Source organism: Brachycentrus maculatus, unplaced genomic scaffold (genome assembly GCF_059751285.1).
Source record: "Brachycentrus maculatus isolate JH-2025_06_01 unplaced genomic scaffold, ASM5975128v1 h1tg000011l, whole genome shotgun sequence".
NCBI classification, from domain to species: domain Eukaryota; kingdom Metazoa; phylum Arthropoda; class Insecta; order Trichoptera; family Brachycentridae; genus Brachycentrus; species Brachycentrus maculatus.
In genome coordinates, this window is record NW_028280765.1 from 1256656 (window position 1) to 1269287 (window position 12632).

The following is a 12632-nucleotide window of genomic DNA, read 5'->3' on the forward strand; positions in this document are numbered from 1 at the left end:
TACGAATATGATAATGAAATACGTTTTTTTTCAATCATCTTCTGTAGGTTTATGGTATTAAGAATAATCACGTAAATATTTCATTGTACCTATAATAAACGTTCTGATACGTATAAAAGTAGAATGTGGATACTTCAATCCACTAGGTCAGCTATTTAATACAAATAAATTATAAATCACCGTCCGACATGCCAGTGTATATATAAAATTTTAAGTAGGTGCATAAATTAAAATAAAATAGTGTTTAAAAAAAATCATGGTGTTTGAATTTGTATCTTATATGTAATAATAAGAATATATAATAAAAGGAAAGATTTCGCACATTTATCGTGGCAAATAAAAGCAAATAATTGAGATTTATGTTCCTTTAAGCCCTTTCGTTCTGAGATTGAAATGGACCAGAATAAATCGGTTTTCCGGTTCGCAAGATTTTTCTAATAAAGTTAAATTTCTTATTTGTTCATTGAATTTTCCATTTTGAACCATGTATGAAACTATGCTCAAATTAAATAAGTGTAGGTACGTATGGATATGTCATTAAACTTAGAATTAAACTGTTTGTCGGAACAAATTGAACTATAGAGGAAGGGACATGTCAGTCCGGCTCTGAAGTGAGACTCTTCTCGCTCTGAATAGTTTTGCTAACGAATAGCGGCTAAGCACCTCTTCGAAAGATATCATACATACATTTAACTTAGTCTGCAATCTTTACCGGAGTTTTATTTGTGTTGGTTGATTCGCAAACGACGGAAGTGTAGAAGAAAGTTGGTATTTCTGGAAGGAACTCGATTGGAGATAGTTCGTCGCAGTAGTTATTGCTAGACAGCGCAGTGCTTCGGTAGTTTAATATAAAAATAAATGGTGAGAAAATCAGAATCGGTGTTTATTTACATTTAAATAGAAAATATTGTGATAGTGAAACAGTAACAAAGCTAGAAAATGGTGCGGAAAATGTGGATGCTGTTTATACTCACGATGGCGAGCAGTAAAGCAGAGGAGAGTAAAAATGGTTATTCAGATGAAAAAGGTAAATAAACAATGCCAACGATATATCAATTATAAGTTGAAAAACAAAATAAAACTTTAAATCTGTTCGTAGTGTAGATATTCCACATTACATTGAATAGCATTTTTAAGGAAGTATTTTCCATCTATATCGATTGTATGACATGTAAGATATCCCAGGTTCAATTTCCGATTGGGGAATGTAATGGTTAGCGTGTTTCTATTATAATAATAAATGGTTACTCTGGATTGGCATCTGATGCGAAAGATAGATCGCTTTGCTGACATGTGATTAACAAAGAAAGTTTATAAAATAAAAATAAAACTCTGTTTCATTAAACTCTACATGTACATGTTTAGGTTCATGATTAGGTTCTTGTCAAAACCGGTTGGTGAAAAATGTACCAATAAAAAATGGTTAAAAACTGAGCTGTTTTATTTTATAAAGTTTATAAAATGTGCCACAAAGTATCTGCGAAAAACATTAAAGAACGAAGAAATTACTTAACACAAGGTTTTATCCAACCTAGCATCCTAAGCACCATCGAGTGTGGATAAAGCAAATATACGGAAATTACGTGCACAGCTGGCACTCGACTTCCGTACATAATTGCTTTTAAAATGTCTGCGAATGTTGAATATTCGAAAGTAAAGGGATGTAATAAAAAAACCATCAAAAATACATATCGTAAACCTGTTTATGTTTGCGAGTGATTAATTTCTTTTAGTTCATATTAAAACTGCGGTTAGTAAAATTCCGTTTACAAATTCATGGGCAAAACTTTAAAAACATAGTCAGCGATTTTTGAATTAGCGGCAAAAATCTTTGAAAAGTCTTTTTTTTATTGTGTAAAATAGAATGTGTGAAAGTAGAAATGCAAATGTCGATGGCCACTGTACGTTGTTTACTCGGTACCATGATTATTTTTCGCCTGGATTGAAATAAAATATTTTAACGAAAATTCAGATGATCGATTAAAAATATCACCATATAGTAAACTACAGTTAAATCGTTGTACCTCTATCTAATAAATATTGTATAAAAAACTAACTAACTAACCGTCACGCCGCTTCCCCATAGGGGTAGGTAGAGAGAATAAAACCCCTCACCAATCTGTCTTTGTAAACAATCTTTGCTTCTTCCACATTCATGCATCTCCTCTCATTCATACATACCCGCCGATTATTCCGACTCCTGACCTGACCACTTTCAAATATTTTAAAAACTTGATAATGACAGGTTTTTCTCGGTTTTCCTTCGGTCCTATTTCCAACTTTATTTGCGTCATAAATTCTATTCTTTCTTCACTGATTCGTTACACATGCCCGGACCATTTCAACACACTTATCTTAATTATATTGATAATGCTTAAATTATTGTACATATATCGTTCCGGTGATAAAAAAGAGATACAATATGTATAAAATACACAAACTGATATATTTTAATTGAGTTCAGTAGACACGTAATCAATTAATAAGTCCGTAAAGAAATTATTTGAAAAAAAAAGTAATAATCGTCTCCTCTGTGGGGGCGTTGTATGCAACAGTCTTCCCTGGTTCATCTTGGCAAATTTATTTTATCGTGGAATAAATAATATACAACGATTATCAATGAACGCAAGTTTATAATAGAAATAGCATTATATCGCAATTTTTTCACGCTGCAAAAAATAATCGAGAGCATTAAGTACGAGGTTCTTCTGAAAGAAGGAAGTGGTTTATTATAGATTACAGACTATTAACTTATAACCCACCCAGGGCGGTCAGAGCGGTTGAATTTGCTTTGAGAAAAAAACTCTAAAAATAGATATTTGTTTTTATGTATAGCGCCGATTTCAATAACATGCTATTATTTTTACCAAAGCAGATTTTTTTATAACAGGCGGTAAATGTTACTTAACTGCTCTACATCTAGGAAGAGAAAATAGATTTCTTGTCCCTGGCTTATTTCTTAGAAGACACATCCACGATTTATATGCTAAAAAAAAGCAAACACACTTCATGACAAGCTCAGAATGTGGGTGGTAACGTAATGGTTTTTTAGTTATAGTTGTGTAAGACAACCTATTTCTTGTATTTAATTGCGAGGTACGCAAGAGCAACGTGAGAAGTTTAGGTAACCCTCACAGCTGGTTGTAGAAACAAATTCATACACAAACTTATGAAGTACAGTGATGCCTCGGATAACGTAGTAATTTCGTTCCAGGAGCAAGTTCTTTGTATGAAACGCGTTTTCCCGTAAAAATGTATGTTAAAAAATTAATTCATTCTGTAGCATAAAATATGGCACTGTAAAATAAAAATATACTAAGGTTTATTTTTAAAATTTTATCCGCCTCCGTAGAGTAATGGTCAGCACGCTGGACTACCACACTGGAGGTCCCGGGTTCGATTCCCAGAGGAGGTCAGATAAATATAAGTGTTTGTTACACTCTAATATTTATTCAATATTACCCTGGATTGGTACCTGAAGCGGAGGGCTGATCACCTTTCCTTCATGTGTTAACGATCAAGATAACACTGCATTTATATGATGCAGTGCCCTATGCACCATCGGGTGTGAATAAGGGTTTAAAAAAAAATCCGCTAGTTTCTCTCTTAACCTTTATTCTCATTCAATGGAACATAGGGCACAGTATCGTATATAAACAGTGTTATCTTGATTAAATGCACAAAGGGGAGGTAATTAGCTTTGCGCTCCATGTACCATTCCAGGATAATAATAATAAAAAAAATACATTGAAAATCACTCATATTTATTTTGAGACCTCTCGACCTATAGCCAAACTCGGACTTGACTTTTATTTACAAAAAAAATATCTTTATTTTATATGAAGCAACGAGATATTTATGTAGATATAATAAATTCATTAAAACCGTTTATTTTCATTGTAAAAGTGCATTGGCTGCGGGCGACATTGGTGCATTCGAGCAGCAACATGAAATACGATACAGTCCGTTGCATAAAACGAGGTTCGTTGTGTGAGTCGCGTAATCGAGGAGCAGAAAGTTCTTTGTGCGCATCGTTCGCTATGCGAGGCATCACAGTACTTTTATCATTTAAATTATTTTTTCTCAAGAAATATCTAAATGTTTATTAAATTAGCAATAATCTTGTTAAGTGATTCCATTATACATATCGCTCACTCCTTTCAAGAACGTCATAAATCAAAAAATTAGATTTTTCAGGAGAACGTTTTTAAAGTTTAAAAATATAACACAATGTATTAAAAAAATATATCAAGCCACTTATTGATCTTTTTACTGTGGAACAGATCATTTTAGGTAAAACCTGAAGGTTTTTTCTCCATTTGAAAAAAATTGAGTATATTTAAAAAAAATATTTAAACAATACCTTTTCTTCAAAATGCAAAAACAACACTTTCTGCCCTGTAGCGGGTAAATATTAAGTTGAAAATATGTCTCTTTTGCTGGGATATAGTACATTTTCTGGGCATTTCGAAAACATGCACAACTAAAAATTGACGATTTTTGATTAATGACGTTCTTGAAAGGAGTGAGCGATATGTATTACCATCATAGTTTTTTTTTGACAAACGTTAAATTTCTTCTTTTAAGTAGCATTTAAGTTGCGTGAAATTAATACGAAATGTTATCGTAAGTCGCAGATTGTTGAAATAATTAATTACTGGTTGGTATATTACGGTCATACAGCATAACGAGTAGCAAGTGCAGTTCACATGATTGCGTACCTATGTCTATGGTAAGTTAGAATAACCAGGAAAATTTAATCTTAGATGTAATTATATGATCGTTCTATTTTGATAAAACGTATAAATGATGTATATACTAAAACCTCGATATAACGGAACTCTATTTAACGGAATAAAGATATAACAATTCAAATATTAACGTCCTGTTAAAAATTTTCTCGTTTAAATTCACGTGTCGCCGCATGTAAACGATTAGAATTTTAGACATAATATCGTCCAGCTCGTAGACTGCACCTAGCTAGAGCAACAACACTGCCACAAATTAAGTTATCAATGGTAAGATCACATCTCGAAGACCTAATAACATTTATTGACTATTCGTCAGATAACGAAGTTCAACTACATACTCGTATATTATACGCATTTTTGTAATTTTAGAGTTGATTATAAAAAAAACAGCAAACTTCAAAAGTGCTAACAAAACTTGATTCCTTTTTCAAAGCAGGATTACCGAAAGCAAGCGCGTCGATATCAAATAGCAACGTCACTTCACGAGTATCCGAAGACAATAAATATAATTTTGTTTGTGTTTTGTATTGTTTATTAATATCTAAATATCATATTTTCAAAAAAAAGTTTTCTGATTTATTTTAAACCTAGATACTTTTATAAAACTTAAGCGCACACCCCCTCCTCCCAATTAGTCCGTTATATGGAGGTTTTACTATAATATGCGCACTGTGATTTTTCGAAAAGATACACTTTATTCCTGAGCCATGTTTTTTTTTACCGATATACGATGGGCCACGAGTTGCCCGCGGGTCGTAATTTGGGTCGGACATGTTTTATATTTTTTAACAATGGAATACCTTAATTTATGAATGAAAGATGGTTATTAATGCCTTGCTTTGTTCGTCTATTTAGTATGAAAAAATAAGCAATTACTTTTTATGCCATATTATAATAGTACTTTTCTAATTGAAACCTGTAAGAAATAATGCACATAAAATATATCGGTAACTAAAATGTCCGTCATCACACTAATCTTGTAAAGATCCGTGAATGACGTCAGTTTACGTCTAGCTGCAAGATTCATTTACGGACCCTGTTCTAAGTATTTAGTACTGGGAGCGGGGGATTGACGAGACTGATATCTTTTACACATTAGGTTTAACGGCATTGGTACCAACTTATCAAAAACACGAATATCCGTAATGAAGCAATAATTCGCCAAAATATTACGTTTAACAATATTTGCAAATGAATATGATGTATTTAATTAATGATTTTTCGGATAAATAGAGAAATATTAAAAAATATAAAGTTGACATTGAAGTATTTATATAAAATTCCAAATAACATCTTCGGCTCGATCACTATGATGTTTTATTGGAAATTACAATATAAATATCAACTTTTTACAATTGCTTCAAAACAATGATTTTGATTTATTTTTTGCTGTCTAGAAATAAATAATATGTAATATAATACGATTGTTTTATTTGTTCTAGAAACCCGTTTTTTGTCTTTATTTTCCGTGGGGGGTGCCAGTCGACCCGCCCCACCACTGTCTCCCGGACCCCCTCTTCTACAAGGGGCGCGTTGTGCCTCCCGTCTAGAAACTGCGTTGGACCACATCAAGAGAAGACAGATGTCTAAAGCGAGGAACGAAGAAGTACCAGTGAGACAATTAATAAAATATACATACATAGTGTAATAATACTCGTCCAGCTTCATAGTTAGTACGTTTGCTTATTATGCAGTCCTGACGATGATTCCTTACAGTCAAAATGAAAAAAAAACTATATTGATAATTAGAAACGTTACGTTAGACTTAAACCTGAAGAGTAATAGTATATTGACAAGTTTTCCTTCATGAATTAGTATAATAATTAGATAAAGATAACATTGCATATGTTCAATGTAGCACATTAAGCGCTGTTGGGTGCAGAAAAAAGTTTTTTTTGTGGTAATGTATTGACATTAGAAAGTGGGCAGTGTCAAAACAAAATTAAAATCTAAAACAGTAATTATCAATACAGTTTATTTTTCTGTGTCAAATGGTTTTTGAATGGCCACAAATAGAATAGATGGATAACGATCGGGGTAATGTCACAAATTTCTTTATTTTAAACCTTGAGGTGAAATGTGCAGGTCTTTGAGGTTCATATACATATATATGTATGTTTAATGTGTATATATGTAAATATATAAGGTAATAAGTAATTTGCATATCTAAATCATTATTTACTTACTTTTACAGGTCCAAATGATTGATCTTGATGGATATAGCTTACACCAGCACATGCGAAGTGCTCCTGTTAACATGTATGTCACGAGAATGCGCGTTAGATTACCGCAGAATCAAAACTGGGTAAGAATTGAGAGATGTTTCTTCGATCCGAGGAATATCTCGCTGGAAACCAGATTGCTGTTTAACGACTTGACGATCAGCGGAAGTGTTAACCTACTGGAGGGGAATGATGACTTGGAGAAATCGGATGATTCAAGAGACTATGAAAGAGATACCTTCTATGACAAAAGAGATTTCCAAGGCCGTATAAGGTATAGAAGTGATGATAATGATGACGATGACAGATTAAGGAGTCGAAATGATTATTACGAAAGGAACAGAAGAGATTGCAACATGATTTTAAGACTTCGTAAAGCTGGAATAGGTTTCTTCACACAGCCACTAAACCAGTCACCCGGGAGATTTAGTGTCAAAACTGATTCAGAGTTTATTGAACCTGGATTTATAAGCGTCTACGCATACGGTTGTGAGAAATATATATCAAAAAGAAGAAATGAATATGACAGAAGTTACCGTGATGATTATAGAAATCGATTAGACAAACGACAAAAAAGGCAGATTGATGAATTTAGGTTTGAACCATATTCTGATGATGATAGAGGAGAATTTTATGGTAGGTCTATCAGACATTGGGATAAAGGTGACTTTAGTACTCGAGGAGAAAAATCAAAACTCTTTGGAAATGAAGAGGAAATTGATGATTTTGATGAAATTTCAAGAGAGATGGAAGATATATTTACCAAAGGAATCAGATCTTTGCTTACTACATATATGCAGAAAGAGTTGCAGCCTGCTATTAAAGAAACGTTAATGAGGAACTTAGGTTACACTTTATCTTATGGACGGTAACTTACATGTAATATAAAAAAGTATAAATATAAGTACTTCAAATATCATATAAAAATAATTCATGGAAATCCTAAAATACTCCATTTGTCTTAAATGCAAAATGATATTCAAAGTGTAAATTTTTTAATTCCATATTAAATTTAGTCTTAGAATAAATTCTATCTCTTTTATGTTTAGTTTATTATGTGTGTAAATATGTATCCTACAATTAGTACGATTTAAAGTTAAGTTCGACAATTATAGTTAAAGCACATGAGTTCAAAAATCAAGGGCTTCATGCTTGGAGAGGAGTTAGGGTATTTAAAAAAAATTGTGAGTTAGAAAAGCACATAAAACATATTTATTACTATGTATGCCAGTATATTCTATACCATATATCGCTATCTATATATGTATTAAAGTGATTTACTAATATATTGTGGAATTGTAAATTTATTCAAATTTCTAATGGAAAACCATGTAGTTTGGACACATGCAAAAAATAATTACAGATGAACAGATTATGTAAAAACTTAGCTATTTTATGAAAAAGACATGTTAGACCCAAGAAATACAAATCTAAAGATTTGTATAAAATAGTTATTTATGCCAATTTTGTTGTTGTTAGAACCAAATATAATGAAAAATATAATTAATACAACAAAAATATATTATTATCAATTTGTGGTTTGCGATACATGTGGAACGGGTTGATCTTTGTTAAAATTAAATGTAGTGTGGAGACCCTTACTAAAAATAGCAAATCTGAAAATGTTAGTAAAATACTAATTGGCAGGTAAATCAAAATCAGTATTAATATTTAATTAATATAATTAGATAAAACAATTTATTAGATTAACAATGATGTTTCAAACAATTTTCATTTTTATAAATGTACATACATAATTCATCATACATCATTTATATATATTGGGTTGATGCAAAAGTAATGACCATTTTTTATGATCCCAGGTAAAAAATTTTTTTTTCATAAATTATGAATAGTATCTTTTTTTTTATGATTTCATTGTATAAAGGATGCTTTCCCTCTACTTTCTATTCAGTTTTAGCCTGGCCAGAGTACAGTAATAACCCCTTGTATTTTTTCAAAATGTCGTTTGATAAAGTGCATTTACGTCATTGTTTACTTTATGAATTCCGTAAAGACAATACCGCGAGTGTGGCAACCAAAAACATTTGTGAAGTGTATGGAGCAGATGTCATCAAAGTTCGACAGGTACGAAGATGGTTTGCAAAATTCCGATCTGGAGATTTTTCACTCATTGATAAACCACGTACCGGGCGGCCATTGAAGTCTGACGACGACGAATTAAAAGTCATAATTGACACCAATCCACGTCTAACCATCAGGGAGATTGTGTCAATGATGGGAGTCAACCAAACAATCGCATTAAGACATTTGAAGCGTATGGAAATGGTTTCGCGGTACGACGTTTGGATACCTCATCAATTGTCGGCTGCCAATTTATTGGATCGTGTTTCAACGCGCGTTGCTTTGAGTGCGAGACAAAAACATTAACCTTTTTTGCATCGTTTGGTGACGGGAGATGAGAAATGGGTCGTGTACAACAACGTGACAAGAAAAAGACATTGGACTATACCTGGACAAGCCCCATCAACAACTTCGAAGGCCGAAATCCATAAAAAAAAGTTATACTTTGTGTTTGGTGGAATAATAAGGGTATTGTGTATTTTGAACTCTTGGAACACGATAAAACAAGTACAGCAGAACAATATTGTCAGCAATTATCCAAATTGAACATGGTCCTTCAAAAGGATAGACCAGAATTGGTAAACAGAAAAGGGGCAGTGTTTCATCACGACAACGCGCGACCACATGTGGCTATGATGACCCAACACAAGCTAAATGAGTTAAATTGGGATGTTATCAAGCATTCACTGTATTCTCCAGATCTTGCTCTTTCTGATTTTTATTTATTCCGATCACTGCAAAAAAATTTAAATGATGAAAAAAATTATTCAATAGAGCAGGTAAAAACATCCCTTACTTCATTTTTCGCATTAAAATCCACGGAATTTATACTACTGGTATTAATAACTTGACAGAAAGTTGGGAGAAGGTTATAAAAACTGATGGAAATTATATAATTTATTAAATAAATAATACACAAGAAAAAAAATTAAGAAAAAAATATATGTAAAAAACGGTCAAAACTTTTGCATCAACCCAATATATATACATATTTTTAAAACAAAATAAAGTTTATAATAGTTCACATAAAAATAAATTATATTTACCATAATATATAAGTAATGAAAATTTATAAGATTAAATAATAAATAACATACATTATTATTTTTTTATACTAAACAATACTATGCCTTTTCAAAGTAGGGTTTTACATAGGATAGAAAACAAAGATATTTAAAACATAAATGTAAATTTTCAGTCACTGTTAACACATTGTTGTCAGGCGGTTTCATTAACCCCGACCCTAATTATACTAAGACAGTCTGCCGCCCGACCCTCAGTACACTAATCACAAGTAACTGCAAATCCAATTCCGACCTGTATAAAATTGGCATCTCTCGTGCTCTACCAAAAGTAAGCAAATAGAATGCAATGCAAGTCTATAGCTTTCTACTAACAGTATGTAAAATACGCTTGTAAGCGTTTCTCGAAAACAATGTGTTAAATATAGAATGCATATATTTTTTGATTTCCTCCTCTTGAAATTTTAAGCCACAATTACAGGGGGTATTTTTAGGACACTATTGCACTGAAGTGAATGAAATTTCGGTTGAAAAAATAATAAGTTTATACAGGCTAATTTCAAAAGTGTGTTCAATAGTCTGTTGATTAAAGTGAATTCATCATAACTTTGGTATGACATAACTAAGTAAAAATATCAATAAGGTTTTCATATTTATAAATGTATATAAAATAAAACATTCAACATTTAAAATAAGATACTGATAATATGAAAAATAAAATGGTGTTTTTCTTATAACAATATTTTTAATGACTTATTTGACTACTATTGAATAATACAAACCCAATTATTTGATAAATAATAAAATAAGATACAGTTTAATTTACTGAATTATTTTTTTAAAACATGAAGATTATTTAAAAAAAAATATAAGTGGCATATTTGGTTCACATCACTTTTTTTTCATACAGTTATTAATGGGCCAGTCTCCGATAAATATTACTTGGTGACTATTTACCCAGATAACTATGGGCACACATTGTTGTTTAGTACAACCCAAGATATGTGTAACTAAATTTGAGAGTATAAAATGAAAATAATGAATAAAAAATAATAAACAAACCACCCATCATATTAGAATATTCAATAATTTACTACAAAATAAATAAAAACAAAACTGATAAAATAAACTGATATTGAAGAATATTAAGAATAATTTCTAAATAGTTGACAAATTTCTTCAAAACAAGCAAAATGAAGAGCAGATACAATCGCCGCTTTCATCAGACTGGGAACCAGGCCTTTGTAGAGAGCGGAAAAACCTTCAGTTTTTACAGTACTGTGTATACAATGGAAAAATCCACTACAGTAAAATTGCTTGCCAAAATTTTGACGATAAATTTGAAAACCTTGGATTTGCATCCTTTTTTTGGCCAAGTCAAAGGGATAGATAAATAATTTAGCTAAAAAACCCGCAATGGATCCTGCACATAAATTAGATGAGAATGTAGTTTTAGAAATGCTATCAACTGTAGAGAAATAATTATTGAATAATTTGTAAAACATAAATTGTGCTCCGGAGTGAGGTGCTATTTGAGCAATTGTAGGAAAGAGACCTTTGAACATGGATAACCGGCCTTCCATTTTGTACATATGATGTAAAGTGTGCCACACACCCGTGTATACACGGAAATTCTTTTCTTCCGCTATAAGGCGAGTTCTTACTGTATCAAAAGGAAATGATACAACTGTTGCAAAAGAGCCAGCGATGGCACCACAGCTAAAGTTGACAAATGGGGCCAAGGTGTCTGGTATTTTGGTCTCAGCTTTATAAAGTTTCTCGGTAAGCATTTCATAAGCCCAAAATTGCGCTACTCCATAGCTTATTGACAAATACTGAGCCGGAACATGCCCACTCCACAAAGCTGCAAAGGACTCTTCCTTTAGAATAACGCGTATAGCCTGCTGGATCGACGAATACTTTGAGCCTACCGCGATGGGTTCCACTTGAAGTTGAAAGCGTATTTTTAAGACGTCCAAAGGCTGGGCAACACAGCGAGTGATAGCACCAGATGCTCCACCGGCAAACATATACTTCCATTGATCTAGTGTATCTGCTGATTTGTCATACCCAACCATTACTAAGTAATACTGAAAATAAACAAACACCCAGGAGTACACTCCTCTCAAAAACACATTGATTTACTTTAGAAATTGTAGAATTTCTTGAAATAACTTATAATATAATTCACGGGATAAAGTTTTTCGACATGTTATTTAGTTTTACAATAGACTACATAGAACCGCAATTTTACGGCAAAACTATAAATAACCTCAAAATAAGTGACAGTGACAAGCGAATGACAATCAAGGGTAAATATTAGTATGACCTGTTACGACTACTAAAAAATAATTATATAAACGGTACCTACTTACTTTTTTTTTATATCACATCAATTGGGCAAGTCTTGCAAGGAATTTTGATTTGTTTTTATTAAAAAAAAATTAAACTACGCACTACGACTAGTTTTACTATAGCAAATAGTTTAACTCTCAGAACATGTAAGTCTGAAAAAAGGGTGCATAAGTTGTACAAGAAAATATAAAATATCT

The 12632-nt window shown here is 32.1% G+C and overlaps 2 protein-coding genes across 2 annotated transcripts; one reads left to right on the forward strand and one right to left on the reverse strand.

The window, feature by feature from the left end:
- Positions 1–725: 725 nt before the first annotated feature.
- On the forward strand, positions 726–9018 carry LOC148313477 (uncharacterized). Its single transcript, XM_088262543.1, has 3 exons — positions 726–1027; positions 6194–6363; positions 6946–9018. The coding sequence occupies exons 1-3, from the start codon at positions 940–942 to the stop codon at positions 7843–7845; spliced, it is 1158 nt and encodes a 385-aa protein (XP_088118669.1). The 5' UTR covers positions 726–939; the 3' UTR covers positions 7846–9018.
- A 2063-nt stretch (positions 9019–11081) lies between these two features.
- LOC148313478 (mitochondrial thiamine pyrophosphate carrier-like) lies at positions 11082–12300 on the reverse strand. The gene has a single exon (XM_088262555.1). It carries the CDS (start codon positions 12156–12158, stop codon positions 11226–11228), a length of 933 nt encoding a protein of 310 aa, XP_088118681.1. The 5' UTR covers positions 12159–12300; the 3' UTR covers positions 11082–11225.
- Between the last annotated feature and the right edge of the window lie 332 nt (positions 12301–12632).

Excerpts from the sequence above, each read along its gene's own strand:
- LOC148313477 (XM_088262543.1), top strand. The coding sequence starts at position 940 with ATGGTGCGGAAAATGTGGATGCTGTTTATACTCACGATGGCGAGCAGT. Across the intron at positions 1,028-6,193 it reads TGGTTATTCAGATGAAAAAG|AAACCCGTTTTTTGTCTTTA; the intron begins GTAAATAAACAA and ends TATTTGTTCTAG. Across the intron at positions 6,364-6,945 it reads CGAGGAACGAAGAAGTACCA|GTCCAAATGATTGATCTTGA; the intron begins GTGAGACAATTA and ends TTACTTTTACAG.
- LOC148313478 (XM_088262555.1), bottom strand. The coding sequence starts at position 12,158 with ATGGTTGGGTATGACAAATCAGCAGATACACTAGATCAATGGAAGTAT.